The following is a 20,845-nucleotide window of genomic DNA, read 5'->3' as shown; positions in this document are numbered from 1 at the left end:
CAGGATCTCTCAAAATGTACTTGCTGCATGGATACCACATTTCACTAGTAATTTAGTATTGATACCTTGTAATTGGGCAACACTTTTTGCAGTGTACAAATGAAGTAAGGCTTTTAATCAAACCGTAAAAGTTACTTTTATTTATGTGCAAGGGCAAAACTATGCATCAACTATGCATGTGTTGAAATAGTTTGAAAATCGGCATTTCTAAATCTAATTTGCACACTCTAAATAAACTCAAACGGATTCAAGCCCCTCTTAGAGTTGACACATTAACGTTTTGTTTCCCTAATTAAAGCAGATTATATCCAACAAAGCCTAAATATGTTCGAATGTGACCTAACAGTAATTCACTGGGCCCCCTGTACCGCTCTTCAACCCAAAATGAATAGCAATGCATCATGGGAGTTTATTTTGAGATGTTCAAGATTTGAACATTGGTTTTGTGGTTTGTCAGTCCACATGGGCGATGGCAGTATTGTATTTCCAAATAATCGCAATATTAAGGTTTAATAAAAACTAACCATTTGAACTACTTACAAGTGGGCGGCCAATTTATTTGACATATTTGACAAAAAATGAGTAGAATGAACTCAATTATGGTTTACACAGAATAATTCAGTTATGGTTTGATCTAAAGGAACAAAATAAGTTGGACAATCTCAAATATGTGTGTGTGTATATGTGTATATATATATATATATGCAAGGCCTGATGAGATGAAGACTATGTAGTTTAGACTTCTTAGATACAGGCGCACTCCTCGGGCATGATGTTGGGCAGCGTCTCATGCCTGAAGGAGAACCCGCCGTCGGACGTGGTGGTGACCCTCAGGGACCTCATGGTTCCCGGGACCGGAGCGCAGCAGCGGGCGACGGTGTCCAGCGGGGATGCGGCGCCATCCTGGACCGAGCAATTCCCGTGGCAGTAGTGGAAGACCACCGCCTCGGGCTGGACGATCCAGCTGTCCCAGCCCAGCTCCTGGAAGCTGATGTCCACCGCGGCCCGCTGGCAGTGCCGCTCTTCCCCAGACGGACGCTGGAGGACGTCCACCGCCGAGGGCGACCAGGGGACGGCGGCGGTCCGTGGGAGTCGGGCTTGACCTCGATGGCGGATGAGGAGGAGGTGGAGGAAGGGCGTCTGGTCTTCATAGCATTGGCAACTGCAGGAAGCGCAGACGACCTGGAGCAGGAAGTGACCTTCGGCCACGAGGCCCAACGCTGCTCCGTCCAGGCGGAAGGTGATCCACCCGTCCGGGTCGGAGGCGGACGGAGTGGCGGCCGCCAGGAGGCGCCGCGCCGCGGCAAGGATGAAGAGCGAGGAGGAGGAGTTCGTCATCTGGCTGGAGGGGAACCAGAAGTGGGCGGACGTGACGGCGGCGTCCCGGACGGCGACAGATGGATGGAAGCCGTACGTGAAGGACTCGCAGGGTGAACCTAAGAGGAATCGAACCAGCAAATGCTCACAACTCCAGCAATACCACAGGAGTGCACTCGGTGGCAGAAGTGAGTCAACTTCAGTCTGATTCTGGCTACCTGCTTATGCAATTTTGAGTTTTTTTTTTTTTTGCAGTTTTAGATATTTCTTTCGAACATATTTCACTGAGTGAGCATCATTTTATGGCGATGACACACAAAAATATCTTCAATACTTCAAATAGCAACCTATAAATAGTCAAATCGTTAACCTTGCAATAAAAAACAGCTGAAATAGTGTTAGTTTCTAGATTTCATACATTTATATTCATTTATATTTATTGCATTTTCAAATGTTAATTTGGGGCCACAAAACACAAATTTTATACCATAAAATGGTGATTTGTAGCCACAAAATGCAAAATTAATGTCATAAAATATAAGTTTTTGGAAAAATGAGTTTCATGTCATAAAATGGTCATTTGTGGCAACAAAATTATAAATTAATGTTATAAAATGTCAATTTGAGGCCATAAAAAGCAAACTTCATGTTATAAATGTTAATTGATGCCCACAAAGTGCTAAAATAATGTTATAAAATGTTAATTTCTAGCCACAAAAACAAATTTAGTGTCATAAAATGTCAATTTGTAGCCAAAAAATGCTAAATTAATGTCATAAAATGTTAATTTGGGGCCACAAAAAACTAATTTAATACGATGAAATGTTAATTTGTGTCAACAACATATAAATTACTGCCATAAAATGTTAATTTGTTGTCATGACATCTTAAGTTCAGATCACAAAATTCCAAATTGTGGCTAAAAAAGTAGTTGTAAAGAAAAAATGTGGCCATTACATTCAGTTTTTTCACCAGAAATTGATTTAATGTCCCTAAATGTTAATTTGGGGCCACCAAAAACTAATTATATTCATAAAACTTTATCTTATATCCACAAAATATTAATTTACTTCCATTAAATGTTAATTTGTGGTCACAAAAACTAATTTAATACTATCAATTGTTAATGTGTGGCCAAAAAACAAATTTCATGTTATGAAATGTTAATTTGTGGTCATAAAATATAAATTACTGCAAAAAAATGTTAGTTTCTTGTCATGATATCTTCATTTAAGATCACAAAATTCCAAAGCGTGGCCAATAAATTCAGTTTTTCACCACAAATTATTGATTTAATGCCCCTAAATGTTAATGTGTGGTTTTGAAGTGCTGTTTTGAGGCTCGTATACATTAAAATCATCAGACCTTGGATGCATTTAATGCATTTGATTGAAAAGCCTCCCACCTGAACTGGGGAACAGAATAATTTCGGACTCATCCTGATCCTCCTTCCCGGTTGGCCGATCCTCTCCGGTTGCCCTCCGTGCCCTTTGACCCCGGCGATGGAGGACCTCCAGGCTCTGGACCCGCACGGTGGGGGGAGGCCCGTCCAGCCCGAGTCCGTCCAGAACCCGCTCCCTGAACTGGATCAGCAGGACGCCGTGGGGAAGATCCTCTACCCCGCAGACCCGGGTCAGGACGGCGACCCAGAGAAGACCGAGGACCAAGCCAGACGCCATCGCTCACTCTCTCACACACGCCTGTTTTCCCACCGAACAGGAGTCTTTGTTTGGAGGAAGGAGACGCTTATCAGTCTGGCCTTGATTCTTCCACTCCTTTTTCATTGTTTTGCCACCAGACGCTGAATTTCTAAGTGCGAATTTCACGATGAATCTTTAACTGCAACAGCATTGATGCCTAAAAAAAACCAAACTAAATTGACTTTTTACGAGGGTAAATGAGCAAGTATGAATTTTGTGTGGAAACACTTCACTCATTTTGAATTTAAAAAACAAAAAAACAAAAAAATTATAATAATAATGCTGTATGTTTGCCTGAAATGACCCAAGAGAAGAGGTTTTCTGCTTTTACAGACTTTTCAATAACATGTGTTTTTATTATATATCACTCGTTCATCACAACTGGGACTGAAGTCTTCCCGAGGCCGTCGCCATGGCAACGGCTCCAAGAAGTTTTAGTGAGAAGAGGTGAAATGTGGAGTGATGTGGAGAAGATCAAAGCTAAAGAAACAAGAGTGTTTAAATCATCAATCAGATTAGAAATTAGTGTCAGTGAAATTAATCAAAATTAAAGCCGCAAGCGGCATTGGTCGGGACCGAGCCTCAACGCCGGCCAGCGACTGAGACGTCCACCCACTAACATGAAGCTTTTAGAATCTGTCTTCCATTAACACAGAGTTGTTAGCATCTCCCATCCACTAACATGGAGTAGTTAGCATCTCCCATCCACTAACATTGAGTAGTTAGCATCTCCCATCCACTAACATGGAGTAGTTAGCATCTCCCATCCACTAACATGGAGTAGTTAGCATCTCCCATCCACTAACATGGAGTAGTTAGCGTCTCCCATCCACTAACATGGAGTAGTTAGCGTCTCCCATCCACTAACATGGAGTAGTTAGCATCTCCCATCCACTAACATGGAGTAGTTAGCATCTCCCATCCACTGACATGGAGTAGCTAGCATCTCCCATCCACTAACATGGAGTAGTTAGCATCTCCCATCCACTAACATAGAGTAGCTAGCATCTGTCATCCACTAACATGGAGGAGTTAGCATCTCCCATCCACTAACATGGAGTAGTTAGCATCTCCCATCCACTAACATGGAGTAGCTAGCATCTCCCATCCACTAACATGGAGTAGTTAGCATCTCCCATCCACTAACATAGAGTAGCTGGCATCTGTCATCCACTAACATGGAGGAGTTAGCATCTCCCATCCACTAACATGGAGTTCTTAGCATGTTCCATCCATTAACATGGAGCTGGTGGCTTCAGTCATCCGCTAACATGGAGTTGTTAGCATGTTCCATCCACCAACATGGAGTCGTTAGCATCTCCCATCCATTAACAAGGAGTAGTTAGCTTTTGCCATCTGCTTTCCTGAGTCACTGAATGAAGTCATTGAGTGTCAGAGTTTGATTGACAGCTGCTGTCAGCTGTGTAACTGCTCTGCATGCCCATATATGGTCATTTCAGTTAGAGTGGAGAGAGGAGAAAATTACAGTTTCCTTCTGCGAAACAACTGCTCCTTGTACCTTTCCTGTTTGGCAAAACTGAACAAAAAATATCACGTTTGATAGGAAAATTAGTTGTCTTTCAGTTGGTGAGGCTTTCAGAGCATTCAGACTTTTAGTTTGGACCGCAGAGGCCTCAGTTTGTGAGAAGCGCGAGATTTTTCCCCATCCGGCTCCATTATAACTGAGAGCAAAAAAAATGCAGAGCGCACCCCAATTCTTACCTGTGTCAACATGCATATATCATCATATTTCCCCACTTATGTTACATCATCTTGTTCAGGAGAACCTGCTGGAACTTTACGTGTGCTCGGTTTGTTGATAGGAGTCACGGTTTAGCCGCAGTCGCCACTTGTTCGAGGTGCTGAAAAAAGGCGACTTTTTTCCTTTTTTCCCCATTATAACGGATGAGGGCCGGAGAAAGGCAGGATTTCAGACTTCCACCTTTGAACGCTAATAAAATCCACACCGTTAGACTTTTGACAAAGTTGTTCACAACTTTTGTAGAGAAATTTGTCCTCTTTCACGTCGTGTGACTCTTATATCTGTACGACAAACGGTCTCGGAGGAGATAATTTTTTCGTGAGGAGTGATTTTGAGCAAAATTTTACTTTGAAAGGGAAATAGCAGACTTCCTGTTGGATTTAGGCCAGGGGTGTCAGCACGTGAAATGTAGATCTCGATGAGACGAACGCGTGAGTGTTGGTTTGATCTCTCTACGACATGCCTGCGGGCCGTAGCGACTGTTTTAGACGTTTTTGGGGATATAGGTGGCGCTAGAGAGCAGATGTTGTTTTTTTTTCCATTTTATAAAATTTTTCGCCGGTCATGATGTGCGTGCTAAATTTGGTGAGTTTTCGTGCATGTTTAGGGGGTCAAATTTGAGGTCAAAGGCGCGGGGAGTATAATAATAATTAAAGCCGCAAGCGGCATTGGTCGGGACCGAGCCTCCCCGGCAGCCCACGACTGAGACGTCCAACCCCTATCATGGGAGTTATTAGCATGTCCCATCCACTAACATGTAGGTGTTAGCATCTCCCATCCACTAACATGGAGTAGTTAGCATCTCCCATCCACTAACATGGAGTAGTTAGCGTCTGCCATCCACTAACATGGAGTTGTTAGCATCTCACATCCACTAACATGGAGCTGTTAGCATCTCCCATCCACTAACATGGAGTAGTTAGCATCTCCCATCCACTAACATGGAGTAGCTAGCGTCTCCCATCCACTAACATGGAGTAGTGAGCGTCTCCCATCCACTAACATGGAGTAGTGAGCATCTCCCATCCACTAACATGGAGTAGCTAGCGTCTCCCATCCACTAACATGGAGTAGTGAGCGTCTCCCATCCACTAACATGGAGCTGGTGGCGTCAGTCATCCACTAACATGGAGTTGTTAGCATGTTCCATCCACTAACATGGAGTAGTTAGCATGTCCCATCCACTAACATGGAGTAGTTAGCTTTTGCCATCTGCTTTTGAGAGTCACTGAATGAAGGCAATCAGTGTCATAGTTTGATTGACAGCTGCTGTCAGCTGTGTAACTGCAATGCATGCCCATATATGGTAATGTGAGTTAGAGTGGAGAGAGGAGAAAATAAAAGTCTTTTTTGGGGAAACAACTGCTCCTTGTTCCTTTGCTGTTTGGCATAACTGAACAAAAAATATCACGTTTGATAGGAAAATTTGTTGTCTTTCAGTTGGTGAGGCTTTCAGAGCAGTCAGACTTTTAGTTTGGACCCCAGAGGCCTCAGCTTGTGAGAAGCGCGAGATTTTTCCCCATCCGGCTCCATTATAACTGAGAGCAAAAAAAATGCAAGGCGCACACCAACTTATACCTGTGAAAACATACATATATCATGAAATTTTCCCCACTTATGTTACATCATCTTGTTCGGGAGAACCTGCTGGAACTTTTCGTGTGCTCGGTTTGTTGATAGGAGTTACGGTTTAGCCGCAGTCACCACTTGTTCGAGGTGCTGAAAAAAGGCGACTTTTTTCCTTTTTTCCCCATTATAACGGATGAGGGCCGGAGAAAGGCAGGATTTCAGACTTCCAACTTTGAACGCTAATAAAATCCACACCGTTAGACTTTTGACAAAGTTGTTCACAACTTTTGTAGAGAAATGTGTCCTCTTTCACGTCGTGTGACTCTTATATCTGTACGACAAACGGTCTCGGAGGAGATAATTTTTTCGTGAGGAGTGATTTTGATCAAAATTTTACTTTGAAAGGGAAATAGCAGACTTCCTGTTGGATTTAGGCCAGGGGTGTCAGCACGTGAAATGTAGATAATGATGAGACGAACGCGTGAGTGTTGGTTTGATCTCTCTATGACATTCCTGCGGGCCGTAGCGACTGTTTTAGACGTTTTTGGGGATATAGGTGGCGCTAGAGAGCTGATGGTTTTTATTTTTGTATTTTATAAAATTTTTCGCCGGTCACGATGTGTGTGCCAAATTTGGTGAGTTTTCGTGCATGTTTAGGGGGTCAAATTTGAGGTCAAAGGCGCGGGGAGTATAATAATAATAATAGCTAAGAAAAAGAAACGGACGAATAACAATAGAGACCTTGCCCTCCGGGCATGGTGGCCTGCGGCCACCATGCCCTCCGGGCTCGGTCCCTAATTAAAGCCGCAAGCGGCATTGGTCGGGACCGAGCCTCCCCGCCAGCCAACGACTGAGACGTCCATCCACTAACATGGGAGTTGTTAGCATCTGTCAGCCACTAACATGGAGTTTTTAGCATGTCCCATCCACTGACATGTAGCTGTTAGCATCTGTCATCCACTAACATGGAGTTGTTAGCATGTCCCATCCACTAACATTGAGTAGTTAGCATCTCCCATCCACTAACATTGAGTAGTTAGCATCTCCCATCCACTAACATGGAGTAGTTAGCATCTCCCATCCACTAACATGGAGTTCTTAGCATTTCCCACTCACTAACATGGAGCTGGTGGCATCAGTCATCCACTAACATGGAGTTGTTAGCATCTCCCATCCACTAACATGGAGTAGTTAGCATGTCCCATCCACTAACATGGAGTAGTTAGCATCTCCCATCCACTAACATGGAGTAGTTAGCATGCCCCATCCACTAACATGGAGTAGTTAGCATCTCCCATCCACTAACATGGAGCTCTTAGCATCTGTCTTCCACTAACATGGAGCAGTTAGCATCCCCCATCCACTAACATGGAGTAGTTAACCTCTCCCATCCACTAACATGGAGTAGTTAGCATCTCCCATCCACTAACATGGAGTAGTTAGCATCTCCCATCCACTAACATGGAGTAGTTAGCATCTCCCATCCACTAACATCAAGCTGTTAGCATCTCCCATCCACTAACATGGAGTAGTTAGCATGTCCCATCCACTAACATTGAGTAGTTAGCATCTCCCATCCACTAACATTGAGTAGTTAGCATCTCCCATCCACTAACATGGAGTTCTTAGCATTTCCCACTCACTAACATGGAGCTGGTGGCATCAGTCATCCACTAACATGGAGTTGTTAGCTTCTCCCATCTGCTTTTGAGAGTCACTGAATGAAGGCAATCAGTGGCAGTTTGATTGACAGCTGCTGTCAGCTGTGTAACTGCTCTGCATGCCCATATATGGTAATGTGAGTTAGAGTGGAGAGAGGAGAAAATAAAAGTGTTTTTTGGGGAAACAACTGCTCCTTGTTCCTTTGCTGTTTGGCATAACTGAACAAAAAATATCACGTTTGATAGGAAAATTTGTTGTCTTTCAGTTGGTGAGGCTTTCAGAGCAGTCAGACTTTTAGTTTGGACCGTAGAGGCCTGAGTTTGTGAGAAGCGCGAGATTTTTCCCCATCCGGCTCCATTATAACTGACAGCAAAAAAAATGCAGAGCGCACACCTTTTCTTACCTGTGAAAACATACATATATCATGAAATTTTCCCCACTTATGTTACATCATCTTGTTCGGGAGAACCTGCTGGAACTTTTCGTGTGCTCGGTTTGTTGATAGGAGTTACGGTTTAGCCGCAGTCACCACTTGTTCGAGGTGCTGAAAAAAGGCGACTTTTTTCCTTTTTTCCCCATTATAACGGATGAGGGCCGGAGAAAGGCAGGATTTCAGACTTCCAACTTTGAACGCTAATAAAATCCACACCGTTAGACTTTTGACAAAGTTGTTCACAACTTTTGTAGAGAAATTTGTCCTCTTTCACGTCGTGTGACTCTTATATCTGTGCGACAAACGGTCTCGGAGGAGATAATTTTTTCATGAGGACTGATTTTGATCAAAATTTTACTTTGAAAGGGAAATAGCAGACTTCCTGTTGGATTTAGGCCAGGGGTGTCAGCACGTGAAATGTAGATCATGATGAGACGAACGCGTGAGTGTTGGTTTGATCTCTCTATGACATTCCTGCGGGCCGTAGCGACTGTTTTAGACGTTTTTTGGGATCTAGGTGGCGCTAGAGAGCAGATGGGGTCAATTTTTCCATTTTATAAAATTTTTCGCCGGTCATGATGTGCGTGCCAAATTTGGTGAGTTTTCGTGCATGTTTAGGGGGTCAAATTCGCGTTTATTTGGGCGTAAGTATAATAATAGAGGAGGAGGAGAACGACAAACGAACGAAGAACAATAGAGACCTTGCCCTACGGGCAAGGTGGCCTGCGGCCACCTTGCCCTCCGGGGCTCGGTCCCTAATTAAAGCCGCAAGCGGCATTGGTCGGGACCGAGCCTCCGTGCCAGCCCACGACTGAGACGTCCATACACTAACATGGGAGTTGTTAGCATCTGTCATCCACTAAAATGGAGTTGTTAGCATGCCCAGTCCACTAACATGGGAGTTGTTATTAGCATCTGTCATCCACTAACATGGAGTTGTTAGCATGCCCAGTCCACTAACATGGAGCTGTTAGCATCTGTCATCCACTAACATGGAGTTTTTAGCATGTCCCATTCACTAACATGTAGCTGTTAGCATCTGTAATCCACTAACATGGAGTTGTTAGCATCTCCCATCCACTAACATGGAGTAGTTAGCATCTCCCATCCACTAACATGGAGTTGTTAGCATCTTCCATCCGCTAACATGGAGTAGTTAGCATCTCCCATCCACTAACATGGAGTACTTAGCTTGTCTCATCCACTAACATGGAGTAGTTAGCATCTCCCATCCACTAACATGGAGTAGCTAGCATCTCCCATCCACTAACATGGAGTAGTTAGCATCTCCCATCCACTAACATAGAGTAGCTAGCATCTGTCATCCACTAACATGGAGGAGTTAGCATCTCCCATCCACTAACATGGAGTTCTAAGCAAGTTCCATCCATTAACATGGAGCTGGTGGCTTCAGTCATCCGCTAACATGGAGTTGTTAGCATGTTCCATCCACCAACATGGAGTCGTTAGCATCTCCCATCCATTAACAAGGAGTAGTTAGCTTTTGCCATCTGCTTTCCTGAGTCACTGAATGAAGTCATTGAGTGTCAGAGTTTGATTGACAGCTGCTGTCAGCTGTGTAACTGCTCTGCATGCCCATATATGGTCATTTCAGTTAGAGTGGAGAGAGGAGAAAATTACAGTTTCCTTCTGCGAAACAACTGCTCCTTGTACCTTTCCTGTTTGGCAAAACTGAACAAAAAATATCACGTTTGATAGGAAAATTAGTTGTCTTTCAGTTGGTGAGGCTTTCAGAGCATTCAGACTTTTAGTTTGGACCGCAGAGGCCTCAGTTTGTGAGAAGCGCGAGATTTTCCCCCATCCGGCTCCATTATAACTGAGAGCAAAAAAAATGCAGAGCGCACCCCAATTCTTACCTGTGTCAACATGCATATATCATCATATTTCCCCACATATGTTACATCATCTTGTTCAGGAGAACCTGCTGGAACTTTACGTGTGCTCGGTTTGTTGATAGGAGTCACGGTTTAGCCGCAGTCGCCACTTGTTCGAGGTGCTGAAAAAAGGCGACTTTTTTCCTTTTTTCCCCATTATAACGGATGAGGGCCGGAGCAAGGCAGGATTTCAGACTTCCAACTTTGAACACTAATAAAATCCACACCGTCAGACTTTTGACAAAGTTGTTCACAACTTTTGTAGAGAAATGTGTCCTCTTTCACGTCGTGTGACTCTTATGTCTGCACGACAAACGGTCTCGGAGGAGATAATTTTTTCGTGAGGAGTGATTTTGATCAAAATTTTACTTTGAAAGGGAAATGGCGGACTTCCTGTTGGATTTAGGTGAGGGGTCTGAGCGCGTGAATTTTAGATCTCGATGAGACGAACGCGTGAGTGTTGGTTTGATCTCTCTACGACATTCCTGCGGGCCGTAGCGACTGTTTTAGACGTTTTTCGGGATATAGGTGGCGCTAGAGAGCTGATGGTTTTCGTTTTTGTATTTTATCAAATTTTTCGCCGGTCATGATGTGCGTGCCAAATTTGGTGAGTTTTCGTGCATGTTCAGGGGGTCAAATTGGCGTTTATTTGGGCGTTAGTATAATAATTAAAGCCGCAAGCGGCATTGGTCGGGACCGAGCCTCCCCGCCGGCCAGCGACTGAGACGTCCACCCACTAACATGTAGCTGTTAGCATCTGTCATCCACTAGCATAGAGTTGTTAGCATGTCCCATCCACTAACATGTAGCTGTTAGCATCTGCAATAATGGACTTGTTAGCATGTCCCATCCACTAACAAGTAGCTGTTAGCATCTGTCATCCACTAACATGGAGTTGTTAGCATCTCCCATCCACTAACATGTAGCTCTTAGCATCTGTCATCCACTAACATTTAGTTGTTCGCATCTCCCATCCACTACCATGGAGTTGTTAGCATCTCCCATCCACTAACATGGAGTCGTTAGCATCTCCCATCAACTAACATGGAGTAGTTAGCATCTCCCATCCACTAACATTGAGTAGTTAGCATCTCCCATCCACTAACATGTAGCTCATAGTATCTGCCATCCACTAACATAGAGTTGTTAGCATCTCCCATCCACTAACATGGAGTAGTTAGCGTCTCCCATCCACTAACATGGAGTTGTTAGCATCTCCCATCCACTAACATTGTGTAGTTAGCATCTCCCATCCACTAACATTGAGTAGTTAGCATCTCTTATCCACTAACATGGAGTTGTTAGCATCTCCCATCCACTAACATTGAGTAGTTAGCATCTCCCATCCACTAACATGTAGCTATTAGTATCTGCCATCCACTAACATAGAGTTGTTAGCATCTCCCATCCACTAACATGGAGTAGTTAGCGTCTCCCATCCACTAACATGGAGTAGTTAGCATCTCCCATCCACTAACATGGAGTAGTTAGCATCTCCCATCCACTAACATTGAGTAGTTAGCATCTCCCATTCACTAACATGGAGTAGTTAGCATCTCCCATCCACTAACATGGAGTTGTTAGCATCTCCCATCCACTAACATGGAGTAGTTAGCATCTCCCATCCACTAACATGGAGTAGTTAGCATCTCCCATTCACTAACATGGAGTAGTTAGCATCTCCCATCCACTAACATTGAGTTGTTAGCATCTCCCATCCACTAACATGGAGTAGTTAGCATCTCCTATCCACTAACATGGAGTAGGTAGCGTCTCCCATCCACTAACATGGAGAAGTTAGCATCTCCCATCCACTAACAAGGAGTAGTTAGCTTTTGCCATCTGCTTTTGACAGTCACTGAATGAAGGCACTGAGTGTCACAGTTTGATTGACAGCTGCTGTCAGCTGTGTAACTGCACTGTATGCCCATATATGGTCATTTCAGTTAGAGTGGAGAGAGGAGAAAATTAAAGTGTTTTTTGGGGAAACAACTGCTCCTTGTTCCTTTGCTGTTTGGCAAAACTGAACAAAAAATATCAGGTTTGACAGGAAAATTTGTTGTCTTTCAGTTGGTGAGGCTTTCAGAGCAGTCAGACTTTTCGTTTGGACCCCAGAGGCTTCAGCTTGTGAGAAGCGCGAGATTTTTCCCCATCCGGCTCCATTATAACTAAGAGCAAAAAAAATGCAGAGCGCACACCTATTCTTACCTGTGAAAACGTACAGATACATGATATTTTCCCCACTTATGTTACATCATCTTGTTCGGGAGAACCTGCTGGAACTTTGCGTGTGCTCGGTTTGTTGATAGGAGTCACGGTTTAGCCGCAGTCGCCACTTGTTCGAGGTGCTGAAAAAAGGCGACCTTTTTCCTTTTTTCCCCATTATAACGGATGAGGGCCGGAGCAAGGCAGGATTTCAGACTTCCAAATTTGAACGCTAATAAAATCCACACCGTTAGACTTTTGACAAAGTTGTTCACAACTTTTGTAGAGAAATTGTCCTCTTTCACGTCGTGTGACTCTTATGTCTGTGCGACAAACGGTCTCGGAGGAGATAATTTTTTCGTGAGGAGTGATTTTGATCAAAATTTTACTTTGAAAGGGAAATAGCGGACTTCCTGTTGGATTTAGGTCAGGGGTGTGAGCACGTGAAATGTAGATCTTGATGAGACGAACGCGTGAGTGTTGGTTTGATCTCTCTACGACATTCCTGCGGGCCGTAGCGACTGTTTTAGACGTTTTTCGGGATCTAGGTGGCGCTAGAGAGCAGATGTTTTTTTTTTTTCCATTTTATAAAATTTTTCGCCGGTCATGATGTGCGTGCCAAATTTGGTGAGTTTTCGTGCATGTTTAGGGGGTCAAATTTGGCTTGAAACACCGGGTGAGTAGAATAATTAAAGCCGCAAGCGGCATTGGTCGGGACCGAGCCTCCCCGCCGGCCAGCGACTGAGACGTCCACCCACTAACATGAAGCTTTGAAAATCTGTCTTCCATTAACTCAGAGTAGTTAGCATCTCCCATCCACTAACATGGAGTAGTTAGCATCTCCCATCCACTAACATGGAGTAGTTAGCATCTCCCATCCACTAACATGGAGTAGTTAGCATCTCCCATCCACTAACATGGAGTAGTTAGCATCTCCCATCCACTAACATGGAGTAGTTAGCATCTCCCATCCACTAACATGGAGTAGTTAGCATGTCCCATCCACTAACATGTAGCTGTTAGCATCTACCACCCACTAACATGGAGCTGTTAGCATCTCCCATCCACTAACATTGAGTTGTTAGCATCTCCCATCCACTAACATGGAGTAGTTAGCATCTCCCATCCACCAACATGGAGTAGTTAGCATCTCCCATCCACTAACATGGAGTAGTTAGCATCTCCCATCCACTAACATGGAGTAGTTAGCATCTCCCATCCACTAACATGGAGTAGTTAGCATCCCCCATCCACTAAGATGGAGTAGTTAACATTTCACATCCACTAACATGGAGCTGGTGGCATCTACCATCCACTAACATGAAGTAGTTAGCATCTCCCATCCACTAACATGGAGTTCTTAGCATGTTCCATCCATTAACATGGAGCTGGTGGCATCAGTCATCCACTAACATGGAGTTGTTAGCTTCTCCCATCTGCTTTTGAGAGTCACTGAATGAAGGCAATCAGTGGCAGAGTTTGATTGACAGCTGCTGTCAGCTGTGTAACTGCAATGCATGCCCATATATGGTAATGTGAGTTAGAGTGGAGAGAGGAGAAAATAAAAGTCTTTTTTGGGGAAACAACTGCTCCTTGTTCCTTTGCTGTTTGGCAAAACTGAACAAAAAATATCACGTTTGATAGGAAAATTTGTTGTCTTTCAGTTGGTGAGGCTTTCACAGCAGTCAGACTTTTAGTTTGGATTGTAGAGGCCTCAGTTTGTGAGAAGCGCGAGATTTTTCCCCATCCGGCTCCATTATACCTGAGAGCAAAAAAAATGCAGAGCGCACACCAACTTATACCTGTGAAAACGTACATAAATCACGACATTTTCCCCACTTTTGTTACATCATCTTGTTCGGGAGAATCTGGTGAGACTTTACGTGTGCTCGGTTTGTTGATAGCAGTCACGGTTTAGTCGCAGTCGCCACTTGTTCGAGGTGCTGAAAAAAGGCGACTTTTTTTCTTTTTTCCCCATTATAACGGATGAGGGCCGGAGCAAGGCAGGATTTCAGACTTCCAACTTTGAACGTTAATAAAATCCACACCGTTAGACTTTTGACAAAGTTGTTCACAACTTTTGTAGAGAAATTTGTCCTCTTTCACGTCGCGTGACTCTTATGTCTGTACGACAAACGGTCTCGGAGGAGATAATTTTTTCGTGAGGAGTGATTTTGATTAAAATTTTACTTTGAAAGGGAAATAGCGGACTTCCTGTTGGATTTAGGTCAGGGGTGTCAGCGCGTGAAATGTAGACCTCGATGAGACGAACGCGTCAACATAGGTTTGATCTCTCTGCGACATTCCTGCGGACCGTGGCGCCTATTTTACTGTTTCTAGGTGGCGCTAGAGAGCAGATGGGGTCAATTTTTCCATTTTATAAAATTTTTCGCCGGTCATGATGTGCGTGCCAAATTTGGTGAGTTTTCGTGCATGTTTAGGGGGTCAAATTTGCGTTTACTTGGTAGGTCAGTATAATAATGAAGAAGAAGAACGAGAACGAGAAACACACGAATAACAATAGAGACCTTGCCCTACGGGCAAGGTGGCCTGCGGCCACCTTGCCCTCCGGGGCTCGGTCCCTAATTAAAGCCGCAAGCGGCATTGGTCGGGACCGAGCCTCCCCGCCGGCCTGCGACTGAGACGTCCACCCAGGAACATGCAAGTTGTTAGCATCTCCCTTTGTCTAAGATGTAGCTGTTAGCGTCTGTCATCCACTAACATGTAGCTGTTAGTATCTCCCATCCACTAACATGTAGCTGTTAGCATCTACTATCCACTAACATGGTGCTGTTAGCATCTCCCATCCGCTAACATGGAGCTGTTAGCATCTCCCATCCACTAACATTGAGTTGTTAGCATCTCCCATCCACTAACATGGAGTAGTTAGCATCTCCCATCCACTAACATGGAGTAGCTAGCATCTCCCATCCACTAACATGGAGTAGTTAGCATCTCCCATCCACTAACATGGAGTAGCTAGCATCTCCCATCCACTAACATGGAGTAGTTAGCATCTCCCATCCACTAACATGGAGTAGCTAGCATCTCCCATCCACTAACATGGAGTAGTTAGCATCTCCCATCCACTAACATGGAGTAGCTAGCATCTCCCATCCACTAACATGGAGTAGTTAGCATCACCCATCCACTAACATGGAGTAGTTAGCATCTCCCATCCACTAACATGGAGTAGCTCGCATCTCCCATCCACTAACATGGAGTAGTTAGCATCTCCCATCCACTAACATGGAGTAGCTAGCATCTGTCATCCATTAACAAGGAGTCGTTAGCTTTTGCCATCTGCTTTGCTGAGTCACTGAATGAAGTCATTGAGTGTCAGAGTTTGATTGACAGCTGCTGGCAGCTGTGTAACTGCTCTGCATGCCCATATATGGTCATTTCAGTTAGAGTGGAGAGAGGAGAAAATTACAGTTTCCTTCTGCGAAACAACTGCTCCTTGTACCTTTCCTGTTTGGCAAAACTGAACAAAAAATATCACGTTTGATAGGAAAATTAGTTGTCTTTCAGTTGGTGAGGCTTTCAGAGCATTGAGACTTTTAGTTTGGACCGGAGAGGCCTCAGTTTGTGAGAAGCGCGAGATTTTTCCCCATCCGGCTCCATTATAACTGAGAGCTAAAAAAATGCAGAGCGCACCCCAATTCTTACCTGTGTCAACATGCATATATCATCATATTTCCCCACTTATGTTACATCATCTTGTTCAGGAGAACCTGCTGGAACTTTACGTGTGCTCGGTTTGTTGATAGCAGTCACGGTTTAGCCGCAGTCGCCACTTGTTTGAGGTGCTGAAAAAAGGCGACTTTTTTCCTTTTTTCCCCATTATAACGGATGAGGGCCGGAGCAAGGCAGGATTTCAGACTTCCAACTTTGAACGCTAATAAAATCCAAACCGTTAGACTTTTGACAAAGTTGTTCACAACTTTTGTAGAGAAATTTGTCCTCTTTCACGTCGTGTGACTCTTATGTGTGTGCGACAAACGGTCTCGGAGGAGATAATTTTTTCGTGAGGAGTGATTTTGATCAAAATTTTACTTTGAAAGGGAAATAGCGGACTTCCTGTTGGATTTAGGTCAGGGGTGTGAGCGCGTGAAATGTAGATCTTGATGAGACGAACGCATGAGTGTTGGTTTGATCTCTCTCCGACATTCCTGCGGGCCGTAGCGACTGTTTTAGACGTTTTTTGGGATCTAGGTGGCGCTAGAGAGCAGATGGGGCCAATTTTTCCATTTTATAAAATTTTTCGCCGGTCATGATTTGCGTGCCAAATTTGGTGAGTTTTCGTGCATGTTTAGGGGGTCAAATTCGCGTTTATTTGGGCGTTAGTATAATAATAGAGGAGGAGGAGGAGGAGGAGGAGAACGACAAACGAACGAAGAACAATAGAGACCTTGCCCTCCGGGCATGGTGGCCTGCGGCCACCATGCCCTCCGGGCTCGGTCCCTAATTAAAGCCGCAAGCGGCATTGGTCGGGACCGAGCCTCCTTGCCGGCCCACGACTGAGACGTCCACCCACTGACATGGGAGTTGTTGGCATCTGTCATCCACTAACATGGAGTAGTTAGCATCTCCCAACCACGAACATTGAGTAGTTAGTATCTCCCATCCACTAACATGGAGTAGTTAGCGTCTGCCATCCACTTACATGGAGTTGTTAGCATCTCCCATCCACTAACATGTAGCTCTTTGCATCTGTCTTCCACTAACATGGAATCGTTAGCATCTTCCATCCACTAACATGGAGTAGTGAGCATCTCCCATCCACTAACATGTAGGTGTTAGCATCTCCCATCCACTAACATGGAGCTGTTAGCATCTCCCATCCACTAACATGGAGTAGTTAGCATCTCCCATCCACTAACATGGAGTAGTTAGCATCTCCCATCCACTAACATGGAACTGTTAGCATCTCCCATCCACTAACATGGAGTAGTTAGCATCTCCCATCCACTAACATGGAGTAGTTAGCATCTCCCATCCACTAACATGGAGTAGCTAGCATCTCCCATCCACTAACATGGAGTAGTTAGCATCTCCCATCCACTAACATGGAGTAGTTAGCATATCCCATCCACTAACATGGAGTAGTTAGCATCTCCCATCCACTAACATGGAGTAGCTAGCATCTCCCATCCACTAACATGGAGTTCTTAGCATCTCCCATCCACTAACATGGAGCAGTTAGCATCTCCCATCCACTAACATGGAGCTCTTAGCATCTCCCATTCACTAACAGTGAGTTGTTAGCATCTCCCATCTACTAACATGGAATTGTTAGCATCTCCCATCCACTAACATGGAGCTCTTAGCATCTGTCTTCCACTAACATGGAGTAGTTAGCATCTCCAATCCACTAACATGGAGTAGTTAGCATGTCTCATCCACTAACATGGAGTAGTGAGCATCTCCCATCCACTAACATGGAGTTCTCAGCATTTCCCACCCACTAACATGGAGCTCTTAGCATCTGTCTTCCACTAACATGGAGTAGTTAGCATCTCCCATCCACTAACAAGGAGTAGTTAGCTTTTGCCATCTGCTTTTGACAGTCACTGAATGAAGGCACTGAGTGTCAGAGTTTGATTGACAGCTGCTGTCAGCTGTGTAACTGCACTGTATGCCCATATATGGTAATTTCAGTTAGAGTGGAGAGAGGCGAAAATAAAAGTTTCTGTTTGGGAAACAACTGGTCCTTGTTCCTTTCCTGTTTGGCATAACTGAACAAAAAATATCTCGTTTGACAGGAAAATTTGGTGTCTTTCACTTGGTGAGGCTTTCAGAGCAGTCACACTTTTAGTTTGGACCCCAGAGGCCTCAGCTTGTGAGAAGCGCAAGATTTTTCCCCATCCGGCTCCATTATAACTGAGAGGCAAAAAAATGCAGAGCGCACACCTTTTCTTACCTGTGAAAACATACATATAACATGGTATTTTCCCCACTTATGTTACATCATCTTGTTCGGGAGAATCTGGTGAGACTTTACGTGTGCTCGGTTTGTTGATAGGAGTCACGGTTTAGTCGCAGTCGCCACTTGTTCGAGGTGCTGAAAAAAGGCGACTTTTTTCTTTTTTCCCCATTATACCGAATGAGGGCCGGAGCAAGGCAGGATTTCAGACTTCCAAATTTGAACGTTAATAAAATCCACACCGTTAGACTTTTGACAAAGTTGTTCACAACTTTTGTAGAGAAATTTGTCCTCTTTCACGTCGCGTGACTCTTATGTCTGTACGACAAACGGTCTCGGAGGAGATAATTTTTTCGTGAGGAGTGATTTTAATCAAAATTTTACATTGAAAGGGAAATAGCGGACTTCCTGTTGGATTTAGGTCAGGTGTGTCAGTGCGTGAAATGTAGATCTCGATGAGACGAACGCGTCAACGTAGGTTTGATCTCTCTGCGACATTCCTGCGGGCCGTGGCGCCTATTTTACTGTTTCTAGGTGGCGCTAAAGAGCAGATGGGGTCAATTTTTCCACTTTATAAAATTTTTCGCCGGTCACGATGTGCGTGCCAAATTTGGTGAGTTTTCGTGCATGTTTAGGGGGTCAAATTCGTGTTTATTTGGACGTTAGTATAATAATAAGAAGAAACGAACGAAAAACAATAGAGACCTTGCCCTCCGGGCATGGTGGCCTGCGGCCACCATGCCCTCCGGGCTCGGTCCCTAATAATAATAGAGGAGAACGACAAACGAACGAATAACAATAGAGACCTTGCCCTACGGGCAAGGTGGCCTGCGGCCACCTTGCCCTCCGGGGCTCGGTCCCTAATAATAGCTAAGAAAAAGAAACGAACGAATAACAATAGAGACCTTGCCCTCCGGGGCTCGGTCCCTAATTATTAAATTATAAATTATTAATTAAAGCCGCAAGCGGCATTGGTCGGGACCGAGCCTCCCCGCCGGCCAGCGACTGAGACGTCCACCCACTAACATGTAGCTGTTAGCATCTTTCATCCACTAACATGGAGCTGTTAGCATCTCCCGTCCACTAACATGGAGTAGTTAGCATCTCCCATCCACTAACATGGAGTAGTTAGCATTTCCCATCCACTAGCATGGAGTAGTCAGCGTCTCCCATCCACTAGCATGGAGTTGTTAGCATCTCCCATCCACTAACATGGAGTAGTTAGCGTCTCCCATCCACTAACATGGAGTAGTTAGCATCTCCCATCCACTAACATGGAGTAGCTAGCATCTCCCATCCACTAACATGGAGTAGTTAGCATCTCCCATCCACTAAAATGGAGTAGTTAGCATCTCCCATCCACTAACATGGAGTAGCTAGCATCTCCCATCCACTAACATGGAGTAGTCAGCGTCTCCCATCCACTAACATGGAGTAGCTAGCATCTCCCATCCACTAGCATGGAGTTGTTAGCATGTCCCATCCACTAACATGTAGCTGTTAGCATCTGTAATAGTGGACTTGTTAGCATGTCCCATCCACTAACAAGTAGCTGTTAGCATCTTTCATCCACTAACATGGAGTTGTTAGCATCTCCCATCCACTAACATGGAGTAGTTAGCATCTCCCATCCACTAACATGGAGTAGTTAGCATGTCCCATCCACTAACATGGAGTAGTTAGCATCTCCCATCCACTAACATGGAGTAGTTAGCATCTCCCATCTACTAACATGGAGTAGTTAGCATCTCCCATCCACTAACAAGGAGTAGTTAGCTTTTGCCATCTGCTTTTGACAGTCACTGAATGAAGGCACTGAGTGTCAGAGTTTGATTGACAGCTGCTGTCAGCTGTGTGACTGCACTGGATGCCCATATATGGTCATTTCAGTTAGAGTGGAGAGAGGAGAAAATCAAAGCTTCTGTTTGGGAAACAACTGCTCCTTGTTCCTTTGGTGTTTGGCAAAACTGAACAAAAAATATCACGTTTGATAGGAAAATTTGTTTTCTTTCAGTTGGTGAGGCTTTCAGAGAAGTCAGACGTTTAGTTTGGACCGCAGAGGCCTCAGTTTGTGAGAAGCGCGAGATTTTTCCCCATCCGGCTCCATTATAACTGAGAACAAAAAAAATGCAGAGCGCACACCTTTTCTTATCTGTGAAAACATACATATAACATGATATTTTCCCCACTTATGTTACATCATCTTGTTCGGGAGAACCTGCTGGAACTTTACGTGTGCTCGGTTTGTTGATAGGAGTCACCATTTAGCCGCACTCGCCACTTGTTCGAGGTGCTGAAAAAAGGCGACTTTTTTCCTTTTTTCCCCATTATAACGGATGAGAGCCGGAGCAAGGCAGGATTTCAGACTTCCAACTT

The 20,845-nt window shown here is 44.4% G+C and overlaps 1 protein-coding gene across 1 annotated transcript; it reads right to left on the bottom strand.

The window, feature by feature from the left end:
- Positions 1 to 744: 744 nt before the first annotated feature.
- On the bottom strand, positions 745 to 2,996 carry inha (inhibin subunit alpha). Its single transcript, XM_030085736.1, has 2 exons — positions 2,723 to 2,996; positions 745 to 1,436 (listed from the first exon to the last, which is right to left on the bottom strand). Exons 1-2 carry the CDS (start codon positions 2,994 to 2,996, stop codon positions 745 to 747), a joined length of 966 nt encoding a protein of 321 aa, XP_029941596.1.
- Positions 2,997 to 20,845: the final 17,849 nt, after the last annotated feature.

The sequence above is a fragment of the Salarias fasciatus genome, assembly GCF_902148845.1.
Source record: "Salarias fasciatus chromosome 23 unlocalized genomic scaffold, fSalaFa1.1 super_scaffold_20, whole genome shotgun sequence".
Lineage (NCBI taxonomy): Eukaryota > Metazoa > Chordata > Actinopteri > Blenniiformes > Blenniidae > Salarias > Salarias fasciatus.
This window is presented reverse-complemented; position numbering and strand designations above follow the sequence as displayed.